At 36.1% G+C, this 25,000-nt stretch overlaps 1 protein-coding gene across 3 annotated transcripts in view; it reads right to left on the bottom strand.

The window, feature by feature from the left end:
- Zcchc7 (zinc finger CCHC-type containing 7) overlaps nt 1-25,000 on the bottom strand; it is a 173,225-nt gene that overhangs the window by 11,878 nt on the left and 136,347 nt on the right. For all 3 annotated transcript variants that reach the window (XM_029533296.1, XM_021222161.2, XM_029533297.1), the window contains exons 5-6: nt 24,285-24,455; nt 10,785-10,820 (exon numbers count right to left, since the gene is read on the bottom strand). In XM_029533296.1, the coding sequence (XP_029389156.1) occupies nt 10,785-10,820; nt 24,285-24,455 (207 nt within the window). The remainder of the gene's footprint in view (nt 1-10,784; nt 10,821-24,284; nt 24,456-25,000) is intronic.

Raw genomic sequence — 25,000 nt, 5'->3', positions numbered from 1 at the left:
GGTAAATCCAGGAATTATTCAAGAACTTGCAGTACCAAATGCTTATGTATTCATTTAATGTAATCAAGAGTTTATTACATGGACGTATCATTTCTTGGTAAGCAAAAAACTGTTCAAGTAAGATGAATATGTATGTTACTGGCATAAATTTTAAGTGGAATTACATATTTACTACATTAAAAAAGCAATAGGCTATATCTAAAAGACATGTCTAAAGACTAAAATAAAAACATAAGTTTCATAAGAGGAAACTATTAAACTGATCACTTTCTAATCTTTCTGTAAACAATACACGCCACTAAAAACCCCAACAACAAAAACAAAAAGAAAAGCTCAGAACTGGAGAACAATGAGCATGTGCAAGACAGGAAGGAGCCCAGTGCTGCACTTCCAGATGCTCCCAATCTTCTAGGCTTAAAATGCATCCCAATTTTCTCTAAAGGTAGCAGCGTTTATTCACTGGCCCATAGCTAATTTTACATGGAATGCAAAAATGTTAGTTTAAGTTTAATTTACCACCCTATTTAAATATTTCCAATGTAGCTCTTCAACTGCAGAGCTATCCCTCCCTCTATTTTAATTTTAAAGTAAGTTAGCATAGGGCTTCCTTCTTAATCCCCAGAGACTACCTACATAGTGACACAGACGCACACATTTATGACGGCAACATAAATGCTCTGCTCTTCTGAAGTAACATTAAGTGAAAATCGTTTCCTGGAAAGATATTATAGGTATCTATATTTTATTTGCCATCTTAAACATATCTGGGTCTTTATGGCCTTATTTTAAAAATGTATTTCCTTTTTATATTTCCTGGTGCAAATGGACTGCATAAATAAGCAATGTGCTATGAGGCTTCAGACCAGCCGATAAAACCTTTCAATTTTCATGCCAGCTTCTTCTTTTGTAATTCAAATCTGCCTGGAAACTGGCAGCTCTGAAAACTGAAACAAGCACTGCCACAAATACCTTGTAATGCTATCGACCTTGTCTGCCCATGCAGTGAGAAAGGGGGTGCGTATGTGTCTGCAGCCATCCAGATAACACAACTCATTTTTTTGGGGGGGGGGCATGAGGTGGGGATAACAGAAGCCAGCCCCAGACTGCACCAAAAGCAGTCATTACTAGGCAAGCTGGAGAATAAGTCTCTTCAAAATACACAGTGCATTTAAAAACCATATATGAGGCTGAGCCACTGCTGTCATTACCAATTTTAATTTAGCTCCTTCAGTTTGCCAGCCAGATAAACTCTTTAGTGCAGTTTTTTAATCTATTTGCCACATTTATGTTTCAGATTATAGTAATATGGATAGGAGAAGGAATCACTTTTAGAGGAAATAAAGCAATAGATCCGCTTATCGGCAACCATCAGAAAGTTCATTAATCAGCCAGGCTTTGTGCCCTCTAAATTGAAAGGTTAAATAATCCTCTCAGGAATATTTCTCAGCCCCTCCACCAATTGTCCAGAGAGGAGCTGCCATTCATAGCACACGGGATCAGTGACAGGGTATCTTACCACTGTTTGGACCCCAAACAATGACGGACAAATGGCCTGGTTTACAAAGGAACCTTTTAGTACACAGATGGAAAAGGACCACAAGCTTTGATGTAGGGGAGGGCTGAGGAGGGTGTGGAGAGAGGATATAAGGGAAGGGACAGAAAAGAATACACATATGTGTAAACTCACAGATATTTTATCTGCAGGTTTACTGGGGTAGACTGTAAGGCATGGAAATCAGGTTAAATACATATCTTCCAACCATATGAAATGCTTACATAAACCTCTATTGATAATTACAGATCAGAACCACTGCTCTATTGAATTTATTAGTTAATACAGGGGGACCCAAATACATTCCAAGCTTTTAATTTTGATTATAACTCCATATAACTTCCCTCCCAAGCCTGCTTATTCTACTAGAATACTGTTCACAGCTTCAAGGACCTACCTTCGGGGTAGGAAGTAAATGGTCTTTTTTTTAAAAAAAATAAAAGTGAGCTTTCTTAAATTTTAAAATTTATTTTATATGTGTGGGTGTTTTGCCTGCACTTATGTCTGCATAATATCTTCCTGATGCTCACAGAAACCAGAAGAGGATGGATCCCTTGGAAGTGGAGTTACAGACAGCTCTGAGGCACCACATGGGTGCTGGGAATCAAACCCAGGACCAGCCAGTGCTCCCAGCTCAGGTCTCTGATTTTATAATACAATCTGTCTTAGCCCTTGCTTGTCTTAAAGTAAGGAACGTGGACTAGGAATGCTCTTCTAAGGGCACATACTGCACACACCAAAGAAGTGACTAATTTGATGTTGCCTTTTTTTCTGAAACCATACACAGCAGGAAGACTGCGAAGCTCATCCAGGTCTCACGCTATTCTAGTTTGTGACTCTCTCTGGCTCATTTCTGGTATCGGTCATGTGCAGGCACAACTAGTTTTATCTTAAGTGCAAATCCCTGGTATATTATTTGGTTTCCTTTCCTGTCTTATTAAAAAGATCCCTCTCTTCCTTGTATAAAGCACTATAATTACTGTGAGCTGTTTGATTCCATATTATTCTCATTATAAAGATTTACATAATTTGCTTACAGTAACTAGTCATAGGACATTGAAGTTATCTGTTAAAATTATGCACATAATAGCATAATTCGGGTATTTTAGAGTGATGTCATTACTTATCCCCCCTCCCTTTCTTGATCTTTGCTTCCTTTAAATGGTGGAGATTAAACCCAGTCTAAACGTGCACTGCATTTTTATTATGAAATGTACTTTACCTTGTCATTTTTATAGGAAAGGAAGTAACTTAAATCTTTTGTGATATAATCTTAAATGTTTATGCTGATGTTAAGGTAAATCAAATTAAGAAAATAACTTGTTGCAGTACTTAATTAAGAGTTACTCACCTAAACCGGGCGTGGTGGCGCACGCCTGTAATCTCAGCACTCATGAAGCTGAGGCAGGAGGATCTCGAGTTCCAGGCCAGCTTGGGCTATATAGCGATTCCAGGCCAGCCCGGGCTACATAGCAAGACCCTGTCTTGGGAAAAAAGAAAAAAAAAAAGAAGTTACTCACCTACATTTTTTGAAACAAGTAAGACAAGTATAAATAATAAGAAAAGAAGAACGCTTGTATTTAACTTCAGTAACTGTAAGGAGGAAACATTGTTAGGAGGCTACAAGAGGTCATTACAACCTCACCTTGAGCGGAGACATTGCAGCAGTCTGAGTCTGGGCTAGAAACCCAGCACACCTCCTGGTGCAGGCGCCCATGGGCTTGTGCTGGCAGCGCTTACCTGGTGTGACCTGCTTTATGAGGAGCTGTGAGGCACTGCAGTTACCGTCTCACTGCATACTCACGAGTCCTGTGGGCACCACCACTCACTTTCAGATATAGAACTAGGGCTCTTCTGAGCTAAAACATTTTAACTACAGCCTCTGTGTACATACTACACAAAGGAATCAAACTTGAAACCAGAGCACAACCTTAAGTTGGCATTCTTTACCTTATATTGTAATATAGAACATTAACTCATTGGCAAGCCTGCCCTTCTGTCCAAATTTCAAAGCATGTTTTTCTTAAAAAAAAAAAAAAAAAGAAAAGAAAAAGTATATAATTATAAAATAAATGTTATAGATCTAAGACATAAAAATGGAGACTTATATTTTATAAATGAAATTAAAACACAGCCCCAAACTTAGTGTTCCTGACTGCAAATATCTGCATACAAGCATACTCCTATGAAGGCATTTAGCTGGGAAGGATAGTCTATGCCTGTAGTCCTAGCTCTTTGGAGGCTGAAGCAAGATACCAGTAATGCAAGGTCAGCCCAGACAAGTCTCATAAAAGGAAACCAACATGCAAAAACCTCAGGTGGGTATTTATAAGATCAGACATTACAAAATTATAAAGATGGCTTTATATCTAGTAGATTCAGTTAAATTTGTATGCATGTATACAGCATAGCATATATGATGTATACACACATACACAGTTTTTAAAACAAGCAATGAAAATGAAGCTGGGCATGGTAGTTTATGCCTGCAAGCTCAGCTGTAGGAGGCTGAAGCAGGAGGAACTATCTGTCTCAAAACAAAAGATTCTGGTGGCCTTACCAGTAATTGATGTATGTGTTTGTATGTATGAATTATTTTCACCAATAGATTTCTGACCTCTCACATTAAAATAATTCTTATTTCTGAAAAAGAATCAACTCATATGTTGGTAAACCAGCTAACGTGAATGTATAACTTAATCTCAAATACATTTATGTGTGTATGCATGCATGCATGCATGCATGCATGCATATATGTATATTTGGATTACATAATAGCTATTCAAGTTTTCTTTTAATTGTTCAATGCCTTCCAAACTTTGTAGCATTTTTCTTCATATAAATTACTAATATTACTGAAAGGCCAATTCTCAGACAGCTTGAAGAAATATTTACAGATGTACAAGTCTACATATAACTCTCTTAACTTTCTAATATATGAGGGAGTGAAACTATCAATGAATTTCAAGTCTAAGTCAGGTCAATCTGTTAAGTAATTCATAGATTTCTAGTCACTTAAATGAGAGTAGTTTTTGAAATCTTAGTGCCAGCTTAACTTGTTAATTACAGAAGCATGTGTAACATCAAAACCCAGCTCTGGCTTAGTTACTGCTCATGGCAAGAGGCCTTCAAATGACTGAGCTGACTTCTAAGACTATATTGATCCTAACTGTAATTAGCTAGTGCAAATGACACTGGTTTTTTATACTCTATTTACATTTATTGCTGCATTGAAATATCCAGAAAAGCATACAACAGAGTCAGTTACTTAGAATGCACTTTAAGGAATGGCATAAGTCACCTATTTATCTAACATATGAAAAATATGCTAAAATTATACTGCATTTTATTCCTCTGTTCTGATATGTAGGTAATCTTACAAAATAGGAATGGCTAAACATTTCTGATGTGAAAACTGTAATTTCTGGTATTAGATAGTATATGATGGTCAACAAGAAGTCTGAGAAAATTTAGTTTAAGGGTTTTATTTAATTATATTCATTTTCACTTAAATTGGAATTCTTTCAAAGTAAGTACAGACTTACTAGTAAAAAGGGATACAATTTTCTCTGGGATGACATGACTAATATATATGTTTCTAAGGAGACAAAACAAAAAAGTTCAAAGTGTACCATATTTTAAAATGTAAACACCTAGAAATGGAATTTAACTGCTACATATTTAATTATTAATAACTTTTCCCTATAATGATTAAATATAGTTCATTTGTAACTAAAAATGAACACAACAGGGATAGAGGGTGGAAAGGATAATAAAATGTCTAAATGTAACTTTCTACCTTTCTGTTATTCTCAGGAAAAAAAGATTAGAAAATTAATGACTGTAAGAATTTCTTTCAAATTTAAAGCAGAACTCAGACTGTAAGTCCTGAGTGTGCTGGTCATTCTCTCCAGCCAGTATGAGACAGAAAAGCAGAGAGAGCGTATGAAGACCAAAGTTACCAGCTACAGGAGATCTTCAGGTTATACTAACTTATTACTGAGCAATGTTCCTGTCCAACATGGGAGCTGCTGCTGAGGTGGGCACAGACGTTCAGAAGGTGGCAAAGCACAGGCTTGGCTTCCTAAGTCATCCACAAGCTGCACAGGCAATGCACACTTCCTCCTTCACTATCTCAAATGCTTGTACCTACATCAGGACCATTGCCAGGAAGCCTTGTAGTATTCAAATATATTTATATAAGAATACGCCTATAGAAAAAAAATACCATATTGATTTCCTGTCCAGGCCAAATTACTTTTGAACTAAAATATTAAAATCATATATGCTAAGAAATTTCTGAAAGGATAACTCATATTCCTTCAAAAGAAAATTTCTATATTATATGCACATGTACATGGCCTGAAGAAACATGAAAGGAAAAATAACATGTATTATTAATGTACAACTTCTATACTTTTCCACTTTCTTTTATAGAAAGCACTTTAGCACACTGCTTTTTGGCGATTTGGCAAATTATATTTATTTTAAAATGAATTTCATTTATTGAGATATATAATTCCAGGTTTCACCCTTTTTGAAAGTGTATTTTCTTATTGATTTCAATGATTAATTCTGGCGTGTAACAGAATTACTATAAAACATCAGTAAATTTAATTCTTTAAATGCAGTAATCACTTTTTATATATTAAGTTAAAAATGTTAAGACTGAAGTAAAAAAAAAAACATCATAATTTTGACATTAAGGGCAGGACAAATACTAAACTATATTAGATAAAATTTCCACGTGAAAAATCTTCAAAAATGATGTCATATAAATGTTCAAATATATTTCTTATTATTATAGAAGTCATCAATGCTAATTAAAAAAAATCTCATTGGTACTCGGGGTGTACTCAGTGGCAGAGCACATAGTTAGCAAACATAAGGCCCTGCGTTTAGACCCAGCACCAAAACCAACCAACCAAATCATGTTTTTCAGATATTAAGCAACTTGAAAAAGAAATAAAGCAGCCTGCTTTACTTCTGAGTCCTGTAAGAAAAATACATCCTCACGTACTGCAAACAAGGTGTGTGTGTTCTCAGTCATCAGATCACAGCACATTAACTTTAGCAGTTTCAGGATTTAAGGGGATTTTTAAAGACAACTGAATCCTTGAACTTTAACATCTCTAGTGTCTTAATAGCAACATAACAATCACAGCACTCACCCAGCAGCAGAGGAAAATGCCTATGAGTTATGAGTATTCTTGGTTCTGGGAGTTGGCAAATGAATTTATAAAAATGTTGTTTATGATAGTTTCTGTCAGGCCCTTAAAGATGGTACAACATTTTTGTTTTTTTTAATAATGAAAATGAGGCAGGCCTCACCCTATTTTAGAATATATAATTCTAATGGTAATGCCCAATCAATGCTATTTTCTTAAATACATGCCTGGGGCTGTTCCCCTCCCTCACACGTGCAAGCACACAGAGGAAAGATGAGGGTTCCTCAGGGGAGCAGCATGTAGATGGTGCTCGCATGTTTGGCAGGTCTGCGTGGGGAGCTAACAAGTTTTCTAAAGCCACCCAAGACTCCAAACACATACTCGTAACACATTAAAAGGAAGTTTCTTTTTTAAAAAACATGAATAGAAAAATGTCTCCATTGTTGCTGACTTTAAAAAACATTTTGCTCAAGTTATTATTATTATTTTTTAAAAAGCATGGGATGTTATATTTACCCTGTCTTACAACTCAATCCCAAGATAAATATATTTGAATGGCTGTAGCTTTAGCACCTATTTTCTGTTATTTTCTTCTGGATTGCAAAACAGTAGTTCTGAAGTTAGTTTTAATCTGCTGATATTTGGGGTACCATTCTGTGGCATAAAGCATAGAAGATTTTAGATGGTAAAATTCTGACTTGCTGTAAAAATCATTCTGTGAAAACTCAGCAATACACTTGTAGGCTGATGTTCCTAGGTAAGGAGAGAATGTGGAATGGGAAAACGAATGGAGCACTTGAACTGCAGTCTGTAAGACTCCGCTACTCAGTGGGTTCAGTGTTGTACTCTTGACTGCTAGTAAACACTGACCAGAAAGGAAGACAAGGAAATGTATTTCTCTTCTCTTCCCTAGTTAATAAAAATTTCCATTTTTGAAGTATAAATTCTAAGCATTCCAAACATTATGACTAAACATGTAAAACTTTACCCTCATATAAAAATTATATCCTCTTCCATATTCTGAAATTTTTAGTTAAAATAAGTAGTAAGGTTGTAATGCATTTTAAATACATTAAAAAGCAAGCACAAAATTAAACATAAAAGATGCATTAACCTTTTTGGTTCTCAATATATACAGCTTTTGAATGGCAATTTCCTGATTACTTTTTAAGTAAACACGGTAAGAATGTCTAATGCGTGTTAAATTATAGTTTCTATCAGAGAAAATCACTCTGTGTTGTAAAACTCTGTTGGTGCCACATTAGCCTAGCGCTTTACTCTGACGTAAGGGATGAAGGGATGGAGAAGGGACTTTCTTTTTTTCATAGGGAAATAATCTACAAGGAACTATGTGAATGAAGAAAAAGACAAGGCTTTGCTAAAAATCTGAAAGCTACAATGTAAAGAATAGGGTTATATGTTTAAAACATGTAAAAACTTTAACTTTTTGAGGAAGTAAAAGTATTAGCTATTGGAGGAAATTACATAATTGTTAATTTTTCCGCCTCGTGTTTGTCTCCAGATCAGCAAAGATATCAAAACACTTGTTTTTTCTTTTTTTAAAAGGAAGTATAAGTAATTTTTAAATAAACTTTTTCTCACATGTCTTCAGATCAACAAAGACATCAAAAGGTACAATTTTTTTATTAGTCATTGAAATGGATGAAGAAAAGCAGTAAAGCCACATGCTGCGCTGGGTGTGTACTTTAGGGTCTTGGTATCACTGTATATCTTTTGAAATGATGGATTTGCCTTTTATTAGTGCATTGAAGTCAAGTTTGTTAAAAAGCTCTTCATTTAGATCATTTTATCTTTGATATTACTGAAAACAATGAAAACTTCTCTTTTGAAATCTTATTTCACAATATTGTAAGGAAAAATTGAAAATTCGTAAGTCTATGTTACTTATCTTCATCTTTCTTGCATGTTTATAAAAGAGAGGCTTTCTAGACAGGCCCGATTTTGTAGCTGCTTAAAGTGTACTTGTTCTGGAAATGATCCTCCAGATCTTATCAGTTGGGAATCAGGCACAGCAAGTGTAAAGCACTCAAATGTCAACAGTTCCAAACCCGAGTCCTAAGCGAAATTTAAGCCCCAAAGTACAGTTCATTTGGAGTTAGAAATAGATACTTTTAGGTTAGAAGAGAATTGAATGTATCACAGTGAACTCTAGATGCTTTATAGCCTTAAGCAGGCTGGTTGAAAGTACATAGAGGCAATTTAAAGTTAGTTCCTTCTGTGGCCACTGCTGTGACTGATGCCACGTTCACATGTGAGGGCTACTCTGAGTCAATAGATGGCAGTCCATCGCCTAGGAAAAGGGCTGAAGATGGCTAAAATCAGCATGCAGTGTGCTTTTACTCAGTCTTTAATACTACTTAATTGCAGGCATTCAAATATTGTCCATATACTGATAAGGCAATTTAAATAATTGGAAAATGATTATATTTTAGATGGGCTGATAAAAGTATTTACACATTTATAAGCATACTGTTGTTATAGTTATTCTTGCATAGTAATTAACTGTTAATTAAAACCTGGTAGTTGTGAATTACAATGATTACTTCAACATTTTCTGAAAGAAAATCAACCAGGTTTCCATATTAAAAAAAATTTCAAATTGAATTTGTTATTCTTACAGATAGAATATCTTATATTCTAATAAAGATGAGTTTATTTTGTTTTCATTTTTAAAGATCTATTTTTTTAAATTTGTTTCTGGAAAGCTAAAAAAAAAAATACTCAACAAACCTTTTAACCTTCTGTTACATTTGAAGCTAATTTTTATCATTCAATAACAGTCACATACAATTCTTTAAATTAGTGGAAAAGCTAAAAGAAATACAAAGTCAAATTTATGATGCTATTACTTAATAAAAGTAACAAGTACTGCCATACCATTCATTATACAGAGACTCTGAGACCTTGAGAGACACAAGAATGCTTCTGTTCTTATCAGGGTTAGGCTATAAGGGCTTTACCATTATGTTACCAAAGAGCTGCTACAATGCCAAAAAAGAATCCACTGACTGCATTTGTCACATATACGTATAGAATATATAGATGTGTATATGACTTTATTTAATGTAACACTAAAGCTTTAAATAAACCTGCAGATATACTACTATCCCTTGCACTGTGGCCTGGGCAGACAATGGTAGATGAGTCTACTTGTTGGCTCACTTTATATTTCTATAAGAGGAAAGCAGTATGAAGATATGTTTTTAAAAAACTGCCTTTTCTCTTTTCTGAACTGTATTATACAAAATCTTTTATATATTAAACTTCAACAACTATTAATTGTATTATGCTATATAACTGTATAATTAAAAGAAATTGTCTCTCAGTACTATTTAATACATTAAAAATGACTAGTAAGACAATATTGAATTACTAATATTATTTAAACTGGAGAGTCAAAGTGATCTGACTTTATATTGAGAATTAATCAAACGAATTATACAGCAATAGTTATTTTCTGCTTTCACTAAGACTAAAATCATAATAAATCAGAATTGAATAATCAGAAATTGACTACTAAATATATATATATGTCTAAAATTCAAACAAGTATAGAGACTTTTAAGAATAGGAGAGTTGAATTGTCCTATATGAAAGGTACACTAAGGTTTTCTAGCTTCATTTAAGAATGTATTTCAGTAAAAGCACTAAGTGATAATGGATGATATTGTGGGCTGTATGCTTATGGACTGTGGTAACACAGTGTTTTAAAGACACAGGATTGTTTCACTGCTTTATAGCCTCTAAAATACTTTTCCCCTTTAATTTAGTGAATATAACCTAAGTCTGAGGGTATTATGATAGAATCATTTAATGACATGAGTAATAAAAATCAGCTGAAATCTTTTAAAAACAGGAAAATAAAGAACAGGCAGTGGGCAGGAGAAAGGGATAGGTAGGTGCATTATTGCTTCCTCAGTACAAACTCTCCAGATGTTTATTATCTTGCTGCAGAAGATGCTTGTCTATATTTTATGGTCAGCAGTTCAGAGAAGGGTAAATAGGCTGGGTCTTGGGGAAAATAAAAAAGTGTTTTTACTCACCGTTAGGTGATACTGCCTCCAGATTTCTGGGCAAGCCTGGAAAATAAAAATATTGATCAGCTGGGAGCATGAAACAAGGTACTTTACAGACTGTTGGTTTTGGCATAACCCAGCATCCACCGGTGTCGGTCACAGGAAAATAAGAAGCTTAACAGAAAGGGTCTGCATTTCAGCTTCAAAAACCTGGCTAGACGGTTTAATTGAATTTTACACTGCTTTAACACACTCCCTGCCATTGTCAGGAAGCCAGTTACAAAGTTTTCCTCTCTTTCTTCACAGGTTAGAAGTTTGGGGACTATGGTATGATGCTGGGCCATAACTCAGTTAAACTGGTAACTCAAGAGCAGTGGTCTAGATCTGAAAGACTAACCTAGAGTGTCTTTTAAAAGAGCACCACTTTTAAGAAGCTTTAACTGTGCAGTGTACTTATCTGTAATGTCTGTTGGTGCTAACATAAAACTTAATGAAAAAGAGAATAAAAAAAGAAAGCCAAGCCAAACCAAAGCAAAATCCCTAAAATCTATAGCCTTTCTCTTATACATCAAAATTTTACATATTTATCGAGAAATAATCTAAAAACAAAACAATGAAACCTCAAAAAATCTGTTCAAGATGAACTTACTGAAATCAGAATAGATTACAAAATACTCCGCAACAGGAACAGACCCCAGCAAGAGACCCTTTTCCTGAGTCACACACTGATCTCTTTAAGAGGAAACTGTCTCTAACAGCACTGTTCCGCCCAGCAGTTGACCATCCTTACAGAAAAAGAATGTTATAACAGTAACTATGAACAGCAAAATCTCTACTGAAAATACCAAATAAGTGGTTAGACCAAAGATTTATAACTCAGGCAAAAAAAACTATACATTATGTACTTTAAGATTAACTAGCCTGTGCAATTTTCTATAGGAAAGCATGTAAATTAGAATGTCCAGTGATCTTCTTCCCAGTTCTAATGGCATATTCATAAAATATATAGTGTCTGAAAAACCCATTACTTATGTCAATGATTTCTGTATTAGTAATGCTAACTGAAAGAAAAATACTTTAAAAAAATTAAAAGCTTCAGGAGGCAAAGACAATGTCAGGCCTACATAAAGAATAGCTACAGAGTGGTTGGCTCTCAGGTTCTTAAGGATGACACACTCAAACATACTTACATATAAGACTTAATGTACGATATATCTTCAAGTACTCACTTCCTGCCTTCTGGCATAAACCTTTTGCTATGTACATATAATTTGAGTTTGATTACTATAGAGATAGCAAGCAGTTATTTATACATTAGTTATGGATAGTTCTTGATTACCACAGTATCCTCAGAATAATACGGTTGAAAAATCACAATCACTGAGTTGTCATAGACTGGCAGAATGCCACTCTACCATGTGACCTTTTCTGGTGTAGTAGCAATTTAGTAATAAAAGAAAGAATTACTTGGTTTTTGAATAATCATCTGATTGCCCTGTACCGGAAGATGATGACTGATACAGGAGTGGATGATATGAAACTTCTTTTCTTTTATTAGATAATAGTACTACAATTAAAAACATCTAGCTATTATGTAAGTACTTTTATTAACATTCCTATATATAGATTCATTTTACTATTTTGTACATAATGCTATGTAAGGTTAGAAAAAAAGACTTCAAAGCAGAGGTCAATGGAGGGCATACATGTTAATTCTAAATACAAAATGGAACTGCAATCATTCATCAAAATTTAAAATCCTATTTTTCCTACATGCTAAACTTTGGTGACTTCTTTTAAATATTCCTTAGTATTGTACACAGAGATATTTAATAAATTCTCAGCAAGCAGAATGGCATAGCCTTCAGGTTTATACATGCATTGCATGGAAAATTTAGATAGAATAAACTTCTAAAGAAGCTAACTACTTACAAGTGAAAACTTGGTCTGATTAAAACATTTAGACTGAATGAGTCGTCAGCTAAAGTGAAAACACACAAAGCATCATAGTGCAGTTGCACTACTATTGCCCCGCGGCTCCCACCTTCCTGGCATTTAGGTAGATGAACACCCGGACACACACAGCGCACTCGTACATCTGTTTCGGGAATGTGGTCCACTGCTTGCCAACTTTTGCCCAACTAGTTTTCCTATCTATTGTACTTTGGATAATAAACATACATGAATAACTGAGTGTTATTATTCATAACATTCAAAGATGAATCAACATACTTTGCCACGCCAGATGAATTGAGAGTTTATATTGTGCATTTCGACCCATATTGAATTTTATCAGGTGCTAATTATTGTTTTATGAGAACAACGGCTTAGTGCATCTGTTGTTTAATTCCCACTTCCCTATTCTCAAATGTGTACATCAAAGAAAATAAAACACTCAATCTTAAACAGCCCCTGACAGCAGACCAAGACTCAAGTGCTCCACAGACAAGGCCCTTGCCACCAGTTCTCATATTTCCACAACAGTGAACAAACACAAAACAGCGCTAAGCGGCCTTTCCTCCTCCTCAGCTCCCCTTGGCCAGTTGTCTGCCTTGTACTGAGAGAGCCCTTGAACGCAGCCCTGCTGGGAACACAGCACAGGAGAAAGGATTAGCCTTACTAACATGCTAGCATTTGCAAAAGGGAAGAAAAAAAAACCCCAGTACTGTATTTGGTATATGAATAACCAAAATGTATGAGCTGACAAGAGACCAGGACAGGCCTGTGGCTCCCCGGGAGAAAATGTAGCTGTGATGAGTGACAGGGCTTTCAGGAAATATGTTCACAATCACAGACAGTGAAGGCCATGACCTAGATCGTTTAAGAGCTTGTCTTGTCAAATTATCAAAAGCTTCTTCCTCTCTGAATAAAGAGTGACATAAGTGAGTGTCAGGAAGCTGCAAGCTGACAAGCCAAGCATACAATAACAGAATGCACGTCACACACATGCTCAACACCGCCACTGCTAGCGGCAAATCTTAATGAGAGCGCGGCCAGCCCAGGAGACTTGGGTCCCTGCTGGCACAGCTACTCATCTCACAAAAATCCTTCAGCTCCAAGTCAGTTAGGCTCTGACACGACAACTACAATTACGAAACACAACTTTCTAACAGAATCCTCTGGTGCTTTGTCAAAGCCTCTGCTGTTAAGAGCTGGCCCCTTAAGTCACTGCAGCAAAACAAAAGATTTAATAAAACAAGCAATGCTCATCAATGCTGAATAACTTAAATAGAAAAAAAATAAAGAGAATAATTTTGTTTAAAATTTGTTGACTGAGAAGTGATGGCAAGAAAAATAATCCCATCTCTGGACTGACTGTGAGTGTGAGTCTCCCCACACACTGATGCTGTTTTAAGCACCTTCCACTGCAAGGGACAACTCCTCCCTGAAGCCTGGTCTGCAGACCCTTCCTACAAAGACTCTCAAGTCATCCAACTGTCCAAACACTTGGCTAACCACCGTGTATGCATGGGGCTCTCCCGACATATTTATGTGAGCTGGAGTTTATCTTAGGAGGGAAGAAAATTAAGAGAATATCCTAACATTTACCTTAAACCAAAATTCTACATACAGACAGCTCTAAGGTCTAACATTATAGAAACCTATAATAAAATTCAAAATGTTTTAAGATTGTTTATTATATTTCTATTCTGCATAAAATTGGCTATTCTTGGTAAGGAGATAAATACATAAACACAAATAGGTTTAGACATATATTCAACACCTATAATGTGGCAATGTATACAGAATCTATATATTTTTCAGCAATCAGTATGAAAAGCCATTCACTGATCGCTATTTCAAAGCTGCTTCCAAAATGAACTAGACTCCATAAAACTAACTTTTGATTTCAGGTCAAATTCTAGTCAGTTTTTATACTCAAAATCCTCTGTAATCAGAAAAACTAACAAGCTTTTTTTTTTTTTTTTCAGAAAATATTCTCTTTATTTTTGTATTCTCCTAAGTTAAGTGTAGTTATAAGGGCATAAAGTTTGTTAAATTATATTTCAGTTTTATTGGAAATGCAATTGTCCTATTTTACAGAAAAATATTTAAAATTGATCACAAAAGACCCTCAAAATACTCACACACTCAGTTTTCTTAAGTAACATTTTCTTTTGAAAAAGAGTTTTTTAATAAGGAATCATAATGTCTGGAGCTACTCTGATTCTAGATGACTGACATATGCTTATTTATTTTACAAAGAGCTAATTCTCTGACACTGTTTTTAGCTAAGGAAAATGAAACATAAAACAATAAGAGAAAATGAAGACAATGAGTCACGTGAGCATAACAGCTAAAATTAGATAGGCCAGAACCAAAGAAAAGGCTGGGTTCAAATCCTAGCCCTGCTCCTTACTGTCCTAGGCAAATTACAGACTGCCGTGTCTCGGCTTTTGTATTTCTGAAACAGGGCTCCCAGAACTCTCTCAATGTGCTGCTGTGATGGTTAGAGCTGAGAAGATGAATTCTTTAGAACAAAGCCTGCTAAACAGCAAGGCTCAACTGTTATTAGTCACGACTACAGTTACATGAGAGTGGTACTCTCTCTATTCTATCGAAGCTCCATGGTCATGGACAATCGGACATTAATAAGGTAGCTGAGACTCCATCGGAGAGTGGTCGAGCTTGGTAGGAAAGCAAAAGGAAAGAACAAACGACATTTCATTTAGATGTCACTGCTTGTGACTCCCTTCTTCATCGGGGTCGGGGAGAGACCCAAACCATTAGCACTTAAGTTATCCATTTAGTTTTACATTCAGATGAGGTCTACTTAATGTTTTTAGTTGTTTACAATCAGAAAAGGATACTGGATCAGATTGTACTTTAGAGTTAACTTCTGACTACAAAACTTTTAAGCTATTTTGGTCACTGATGATCCACCCCACTCTCAAAGCGACATGTTTACTCAAACTCAGGTCAGTTCTTTTTCCTACAATGTCTAAATAATAATGGGCACAGCATTTTTTTTCAGAATTTCCTTTTTAACAGTTACCAGAGATTTCCTTCCAGGAAACTCTCTCTTGAAGGAGAAAAATTTGGAAGGTAAATGAAATGTTATCCCTATGTAGCCCAGCCTGGACTTGAAGCGGTAATCCTGCTCTTAGCTTCCTGAATGCTGCAATTACATGTGCCGTTTCTTTTCTTTTAATTAAAATTTTTTATGCACTGTTTATAGCTGGTGCCTGATGCCTCCTGTAGCTGCAGTTACAGATGTTTTGAGCCACCATGTGGGTGCTGGGAATTGAATTAGGGTCTTCTGTCATGCAAGAACTCTCTTAACCACTGCACCATCTCTCCATTGTCTCCATTTCTTTTAAAAACAACCTTTTACATTTATTTTGTGTGCGTGCATCTCTAAGTGTACATGCACATGGAGGTCAAAGAACAACTTGCTGGAATTGGTTTTACCTTCTATTGTGTAGATTCTGGGGACTAAACTCAAGTAATAAGGCTTAGTGGCAAATACCCTTACATGTTAAGCCATCATATTAGCCTAGAGGCTTCCTTTCTTAAATACTAACCTTCCTATACCTGAACAATAACAAAAATTTAGGTTGACAGTATTCCTTAATTCTTGGTGTCGAATGAACAGTGAGTTTCTGAGTGCTGACAGTGACAGAAAATTATTATTTTATATTTACATATATAAAAATATAAGCACCATCTCAAATGACAAATACCTAATGATACAAGTTATTTCCCTTGGTAACTACATAAAGCTACTTCTATTCATGATCATGTTTTAACATTCAGTTCTAGTTATGTAAGTATCATGGAATTACTTCTTCTTTGGAATTACCTTTTCTTTTTCTCTCAAGATGCTCATAGCATCCAGGGTATGTTAGATAAACTCTGGGTCCAGAGTTGTGCTATTTGATGCTGTCACAATTGTAATTTAAAAGCTCATCTTAAAAAGAATCATGATAGGAATTGGGGAGGTGGTCAGTGAGTCTGGCTCCACAGTACTCATGTGAAGAGCAGGGTGTGGTAGCCTTACACTCCTGAAAGGCCAGTGTTGGCAGGTGGAGGCAAGAGGAGCTTGGCTGCTTGCCGGCTGGCCACTCTAGCCAGACTGGGAAGCTCTAGCTTCAGTCAGAGACCCTGTCTCAAAAAAGAAAGGGAAAATGGTTGAAGAAGACACTTGACATCAATCTCTGGGGCTTACATACTACACACACACACACACACACACACACGCACCCACAAACACACACCGTTATTATAAGTACTGAACATTCATTATAAATATAGAAAAAACAGGCAACCAAAAAATAAGTTAAATATAGTTTTAACACTGGAGAACTACTGTAAATATTTAATAAAATGTTTTTCTATATATAAGCAATAAATGACTGAAAAGCAATTTGGTAAAAAAAGAAAACCTGGTACAATTCCAATAAAAATGTGTAAATCTTAATATGAAGAAAATGCATATACTGAAATCTTCAAAATTCTTATAACATAAAGCAAAGAAGCCCAGAATAATTAGTAAGAAATATATTGTATTTTTGGGTTAGAACACTCAATATAGTAGAGTTAACTGCCCCTACAGTCATCAATAGATTAAACACAATAATCAAAATCCAATCAAGATTTATCACAGGTAAATGAGCCAACTTAAAATCATTTGGAAAGAGAAAGGAAATAGAGAAAACAAAGTTTAAAGAAACTATACTCATTATCTGGATGGCATAGATGGATAGTCTAGATATCAATCCATGTAAGTGTGGTTATGTAATCTTTAACAAAGTCACAAAGGATGGGCTTTAATGAATGATAAAAACCAACTCACACCTATATAAAAACCAACTCAAAATGGACTGATTGCTAATCAGTATATGAAACATAAAACTACAAGATGTTTGGAAGAATATATGGGACAAAACTTTTATGCCTCAAGGTTGGGAAAAGAGTTCTTAGAAATGGTACCAAAAATATAAGCCATAAAAGACTGGCAAGTTGTACTTCAAATTTACAAAGGAGCTGCTGATTGAAAAAAATATTTCCGAATCATATAGGCAATAAAAGAGTAAAATCTGAAATAATGAGTAAATAAGGACCACAATTAAAAATGGGAAGGGATCTAGACACATCATCACCAGCAACGACACAAGAATAAAAATGAGCACGTGAAAGGATATTCAGCAGGGTTAGTCACTGGGCAGACACAAATTAGAACCACAAAAACAGTTGATACATTTATTAGAATGTCTAAAAACCATCCAACAGTACTAAAATGTGGCTATTGACTATACTATTCACAAAGAATTTATAACATATAATACTTGTAAGTAATAGAATAGGATATATTACACCTTGAATACATAAATAAAACACAAATACAAGTCACTATAAAAAAGGAAATAAAGAACAACCAGAACAAATGCACCTATGAGTTCTGACATAACTACAGTAACACTACCACAGAGACTGGGTAAGTGGGTTACCACTGAGCCATAGCAGCAGTCCTAACGGGGTTTCCTAGGAGATAGGTCTCACTAAGCTGACCAGGCTGATCTTGAACTTGGTGATCCTTCTGCTTCAGCCTCCTGAGGAGCTGGGATTACAGGCTATGATATCAAGTCTGGCTTAAACTGAAGTCTTCCAGAAATAATTATCCTTTTCTCTCTTTTTAAAAAAACTGAATTATGATAAAAAGTAGAGGGAAACTAATTACATTTCTCAACCTGTCTATATTCTTAGTGTGCAGAGGAAAATCAAGGCTAATAACCTGGTATGTAATCTTTTATCCTATTTAACAGGATAAAATAATACATATAAATAAGCACATACACATATTACAAAGAACTGAGTCCACTTTTTAACTCAAAACAAAGTTATTCTGCAGATAAGGTTGGACACATTGCATGTTTAAATGAATTAATTAGTATATAACTGTATGGTTTGAAGGAGATTTGCAAAATCTGGTTCAGAAGCTATCTGGAATCAATGAAGTTTAGGAGAGTTAAGCTTGGTTTGCAGTATTTAATTATGTTTTGTAGCCTCACAGGGCATTAATGTGGATCCGACTTCCTTAATTTCATAGATCAATTATATCAGAATTTGTCCTTATTAGAGATCTAAGAATGAAATCCAAGTCTGTGTAGACATTTACAACTGAATTTTAAAAGTAGGTGAGATGGTCAACGCGTCTGACAATCACTTCTGGCACCAATCTACTTTGTCACAGTCTCACAGGACCGGACTAAGGGTAAGTCCATTTCTAAGGACCACATAATTCTCAATGACACCAAAGACGCAGAGGAGGACAATCTCCCTCTATCCTCTACTAGCACATTCTTAGTTTCAACAAAGAAATCTTTCCATTAAGCTGCTAGGCTCACTACTAGGGCCAAGTGCTGGACAGTGAGGCATGTGCTCTAAGACAGCTTGAGAGGGTGGTGGGGGGGATTCAGATTAGAGATGTTGAGAAAGGAAACCGTTTAACACAATTTCAAAACAAGGCTGGATTCTCTTTCAAAGTTTAAATGTGTTAAGGTACATAGCTTCAATTTAAAACGTAGACTATGTATATGCAATCCCAAAAAGTTCAGATATTTATTTATTAGTTAAGTAGCTTGGGAAGTTTTAATGAATGATTAATTCTTAGCTTGGGATTTATTCTCTTAAATGGACACATAAATGAGTTTCACTAAAAAGATCGTGAGGACAGAAGTAGGGCAGGGCAGATGGCTTAGTGGGCAAACATGCTAGCTGCACCAACCCGAGGACCCAAGTTCAATTCCTAGGCCTATCTAAAAAGGTCGATGCAATGGCATGTTTCTTCAGTCTGAGCACTGCTGTGCTATGTCATTTTTTGTCAACTTGACATATGCTCATCTGGGAAGAGGGAATCTCAACTGAGAAAATGCCCCCAAGTCAGTTTTGGTCAGTTTTATCTTGCAGCAACATAGAATCAAAGTAGGGCAATTTCTGTGGTAAGATGCAGCGAGGAGACAAGAGATTCCCTGAAGCTCAAGGGTCAGTCAGCCTGGAATATGCACAGCAGCAGCATGAGAGACTCCCCTCAATAAAGTGGAAAGAGCAAAGCCACTCCCCCAGAGTTGTCCTCTGACCTCCACTCAAATATCACGGCATGCATGCCCACACCTCTGATCCCTAAATTAGTTAGGACTAACAAAAAGAAAGTGCAGAGGTCAACTTAACTTTCTTATTAGTATCCTGAGCCTCTCAACTAAAGAAGCACTCAAAAGTCCATTCAATAATTATCTTTAATTAAGTAAATCAATTATCCCAATCATGTCTCTTAGCTCCAATATTTATGCTTAAATAACAAATATGTCTATGATGAGTCTCATTTCCCTCTTTATTCTCCAAATTGGTGTGATGGTCATCACGAGGATCACACATTTATTTAAATCAATCAATCAATCAATCAATCTTAAATTCTGAAACATTTTGGTAATTTAAATTATATTACTACTTTATTTACTGTACATGTGTGAGTGTGCCCACGCCACCACAAGTGTGTGTGTGTAAGTCATTAGATAACTTTCAAGAATTGGTTCTCTCCTTCTACCATATGGGAACAGGGAAAAGAGCTCAGGTTGCCAAGCTTGGTGGTAAATACTTTTACTCATAGACCCATCTCACCAGCTCAGAGGTGATTTTATTTTCAAAATAAGCCCTTTCCTTCTTTATCATTGTATATTTAAACTGTTCTGTAGCAACAACAATAAAACAAGAAACGAAAGTTTAGAGAGGGGGCTGGAGAGACATCTCAGTGGTTAAGAGCACTGACTGCTCTTCCAGAGGTTCTGAGTTCAATTCCCAGCAACCACATGGTGACTCACAACCATCTGTAATGGGATCTGATGATTTCTTCTGGTGTGTCTGAAGATAGTTACAGCGTACTCATAAAAATAAAATAAAAAATAAATCTTTAAAAAAAAAAAGGTTCAGACAGGGAGAAGTTGCTATATTTTCATCTTCAAACCCTTGCCAGGAGGTTACTACATTAAGTTGTATTTGTTTTATTTCATTTTGTAATCATCATTAAATCAGTCTCAATGCCAATAGTCTGTATTATTTTCAAATAAGTTAACAGGAAAATTGACACAGTACATATATTTCACCACAAAGTCAATGGTTAAGAGTCTTCCTAATAGAACCCAGCAGTTGACAGGCCCAAACTAAAGGACTAAAAAACAGTTACAGCATTTATTTAAAACACAAATAGTTAGGAAGAGTAATTGGTAACAAAGTAATATATTTTAAAAATAACACAGACCTAAAGTTGATCCCAAGAAAGACAGGATAATAGAATGCCTTTCCCTTAGAAATGCCACTTTATTTTGGGTATGCTGTAGGTACGGTGATTTCTGGAAAGTCTACTGAAATGATTTTATTGTTTGTTTTTTGTTTTTTTGTTTTTGTTTTTTTTCCGAGACAGGGTTTCTCTGTATAGCCCTGGCTATCCTGGAACTCACTTTGTAGACCAGGCTGGCCTCGAACTCAGAAATCCGCCTGCCTCTGCCTCCCAAGTGTTGGGATTAAAGGCGTGTACCACCACGCCGGGCTTTGAAACGATTTTAAGCAGAACTAGAACATTTACTAGGTTTACCTTATTACCACCTAAGCTGAGAATGTCCCAGCAGGCATGCTTAGGTGCAAGGCTTGACAACGCTCCAGTCATTTAACTGGAGGTTGGGTGCACAGGATCTAGCCTACCCAACTCATTTATTCATTCATTATTCAACGTCCTATTGAGCTCCAATGTCACGGCACTCTCCTAGAGACTACCGTAACTATGATGAGTATGCTGAAAACACACATGTAAATTATGTTCAAATTCAATGTAAGACGGAAGTGTTAAGGAGAAGAAACAGGGCTGGAGAGATGGCTCAGTGGTTCTTCCCAGAGGTCCTGAGTTCAGTTCGAGCAACCACACTGTGGCTCACAACCATCTGTAATGGGATCTGATGCCCTCTTCTGGTGTGTCTGAAGACAGCTACAGTCTACTCATATACATAAAAAAGTAACTCTTTTTTTTTTTTTTTTTTTAAAAAGGAGGAAAATTAGAAAAAGAGGGCAAGGAAAGTTGAGGGTGTAGAGATGTGTGTGCTGTTTTACCCAGGGTGGGCAAAAGGAGACATTTGGGGAGATGCAATAAAGTTGAGGAAGTAAGTTCTTGTGAGTAACTAAGTGGAAAAGTAACAGAGGACACAGAGAAAGGTTTATTTGGTCTTCCAAGGAAATCATCTAAAGAAAGTAAGCTGCAGGGATCCCTAGGGTCAAGAAGTCAGAGCATACACAGCCCATATGCAGACTGTATGAGCCTGAGTTCTGACTGAAACAAAGTCATACAAATTTGGATTGATATAAGCTGAGACACGTTTGGAAAGGCTTGGTGGTCTAATCCCAGCATTTAGGAGGCAGAAGGTTATGCTGGTATACACCCCAGCTGCATATCTTGCCAGACAGTAACACAGAAATACAACCACTACCAGCACCACCAACAACAACATGAATAGCAACAACCAAAAAAACCCAACCAAACAAAAATGACTGATTACACTAGCTGCCTACTGAAAATAGAGAAAACGGCAAAGTGGGAACTGTTCATAATAGTCCAGAGTTAATATTCACAGACTGTGCAGGATAGTAACAAGTATGATGAAAGTGGTTAAGACTCTATACTGTGAATGGGTCTTTCACATCAGTGCTAAAACTGTTCAGCTTCTGATATAACATCATAGCCTTTCAAGACTGAAACTGACAGAGCAAGGAGAAAAAAAAAAAACAAAACAAAAAAACAAACAGTTCAGAACAGCTAACTTTTTCAAATATGATTTTGTATCTCTGAGCCTACATAGTAAGACCCTATTTAAAAGCAAAGGAAGAAAGCTATTAAAACCAGATACAGAATATCTATAATGTGTATAATTTATCTCAGCATTCAAAGAGCAGGAGGATTGGGAGTTCAAGGCCAGCCTGAAATACGTAAGAGGACTCTTGATCTAAGTTTTTGGGAAGAGGACAGAGTCTTTGGCAGTTTCAGGATGTGAAATCTTTTCCTACTCTTTCCATAGTCTTGTCATTTGGAGGGCGATAACCACTGGTACAGGCTGACTTAGGTCTTACACTCTATCTGTCCTTCACATTATAAAACAGGGATTTCAGTCAGATGGTTTTTACATTGTTGGTAACTACTGAGGTATTTCAAATATAGCAAGAGTTTGAACACAACTCATCAGGTTTTTATTATGAATTTTCTTTGCATGTATGTATCTGGTTCTGGCAAAGTAGACGTTCAAGGATGGCCATGGGAAGAGAAACTTTGGTGATCTATTTAAATCTTAAAAAAAAATATTTATTCAGTGTGTGTATGTGTGTGAGTGCATGCTGTGGTATGGAGGTCAGAAGACAACCTGTAATAGTCTGTTCTCTTTTTCTACCATTTAAGTTCTGGGGATCCAACCTATGGATCAGGTTTGGTATACAAGTGATTTTATCCACTGATCCATCTTGCTGGCTTCCACTTGATTTTTAAACTTATAAAATGTTAAAAATCTCAATATTCAACAAGGTTCCAGAACCTTCCATAAAAGGAGTAAACTGACTGTAGGAAGCTCCACATTCCTTATCAAAGCCATTAGCCTTCCTGGGCTCTGATACTGTGGTTAGAACTGATAATCCTTCAACACCTCACAGACTTATATATAACAGGAGGGGCAGGCCCAATGCACTATTATGATTTTGTTGTAAGTAACTGAAGTATTTTCTAAATTTCTTGTACTTTCTTTTTTTCTTGTTTCTTTTCTTTTCTTTTTCTTTTTTGGTTTTTTGAGACAGGGTTTCTCTGTATAGCCCTGGCTGTCCTGGAACTCACTCTGTAGACCAGGGTGGCCTCGAGCTCAGAAATCCTCCTGCCTCTGCCTCCAGAGTGCTGGGATTAAAGGCGTGCGCCATCACTGCCTGGCTTTGTACTTTCTTTGTACTTTTTGAGTTTACTTGGTCTCAAAACTTGAAATCCCTTTAGATTAGGTCTCCTAGGGGCTGGAATTAAGAGGCCACACTACAATGCCTAAGTTACTTTTTAAATATATAAAAAGACCTAATAAAACAGGCATATTTATAGTACTGGGAAGCATGTACTTATTGTCACAGACTATTTATTTTACCACTAGTGAAATCAAAATCAAGAATTTCAGATCGGAAAAAAAAAAACAAAAAAAAACAAACAAAAAAAAAAACCCAAGAATTTCAGATTGGTTTTCATATGCACATCTGTATAAAACATGAAGTGTACATTTTTCTAAAGCCAGCTGTGATGGTACACACCTTGTATCCCAGCATGCAGGAGGTAGAGACATTTGTATCTCTGAGTTTGAGGTCAGCCTGTTTCACAAAACAAGGACAGCCAGGGCTACACAGAAATCCTGTTTCAAGAAAACAACAAATAAACCTACCAATAAACATTCTTTCAAGTAGGATGGCTGATGGTTATAAACTGCTACACTGTCCAAAGTCTTAACAAATTAGTTCATTAAAAATACTTACGTCAGCATAGTGGCCTATCATATCACATCGGTCACATCGTTTTCTCCAGGACGATCTTTCAAAACATCTGTGATTGGAAGACATGGGCAAAGAGCAGTCTAAGCAGTAACGGGCTGGACAGCCATACTGGAGATGTCCTCTCTCCGAGCAGAGGCAGCAGGCCCGGACTTTCTATATGGTAGACAAACACAAACTCTCTTTAGCAAAACGTTATCAGTCTCAAAAAAATTTTTTTTCTATATAAAAAGTTATTTCTAACTTGAAGCTCAGTGAAGGTCCAACCTTGAGCAGAATTATAAAATCAGCCAAATGTCCAAACTCAGAGATCGAACACAGCTATCAGTATGTTGTTTCCACAAAGTCTGGACATATGCCTTAGCTTATCTTATCTTACAGAGGAACAGTCATAGAGTAGAAATATCTAGGATGTCTGGATATCATATATAAAAGGATGAGGATGTCTGGATATCAAGTCACAGGAGGAACAGACAGAGAAGCAGTTGTATGCCTACAAAGAGCCGCTTTAGGAGGCACTAGGTAATGAAAGGACTGTGTGTCCAGAGCCACTACATACCATAACGCAGAGCTCAAATAGATATGCTTGCTCTGCCATTACTACACACACATATAGACAAAAAGAATTGATAGTGAGAATTATTATACAATGAAATGTGCTGTCTACAGAGGAGAAAGTTTTTTTTTTTTTTTTTTTTTTT

This window comes from Mus pahari, chromosome 22 (genome assembly GCF_900095145.1).
Source record: "Mus pahari chromosome 22, PAHARI_EIJ_v1.1, whole genome shotgun sequence".
In the NCBI taxonomy this organism is placed as follows: domain Eukaryota; kingdom Metazoa; phylum Chordata; class Mammalia; order Rodentia; family Muridae; genus Mus; species Mus pahari.
This window is presented reverse-complemented; position numbering and strand designations above follow the sequence as displayed.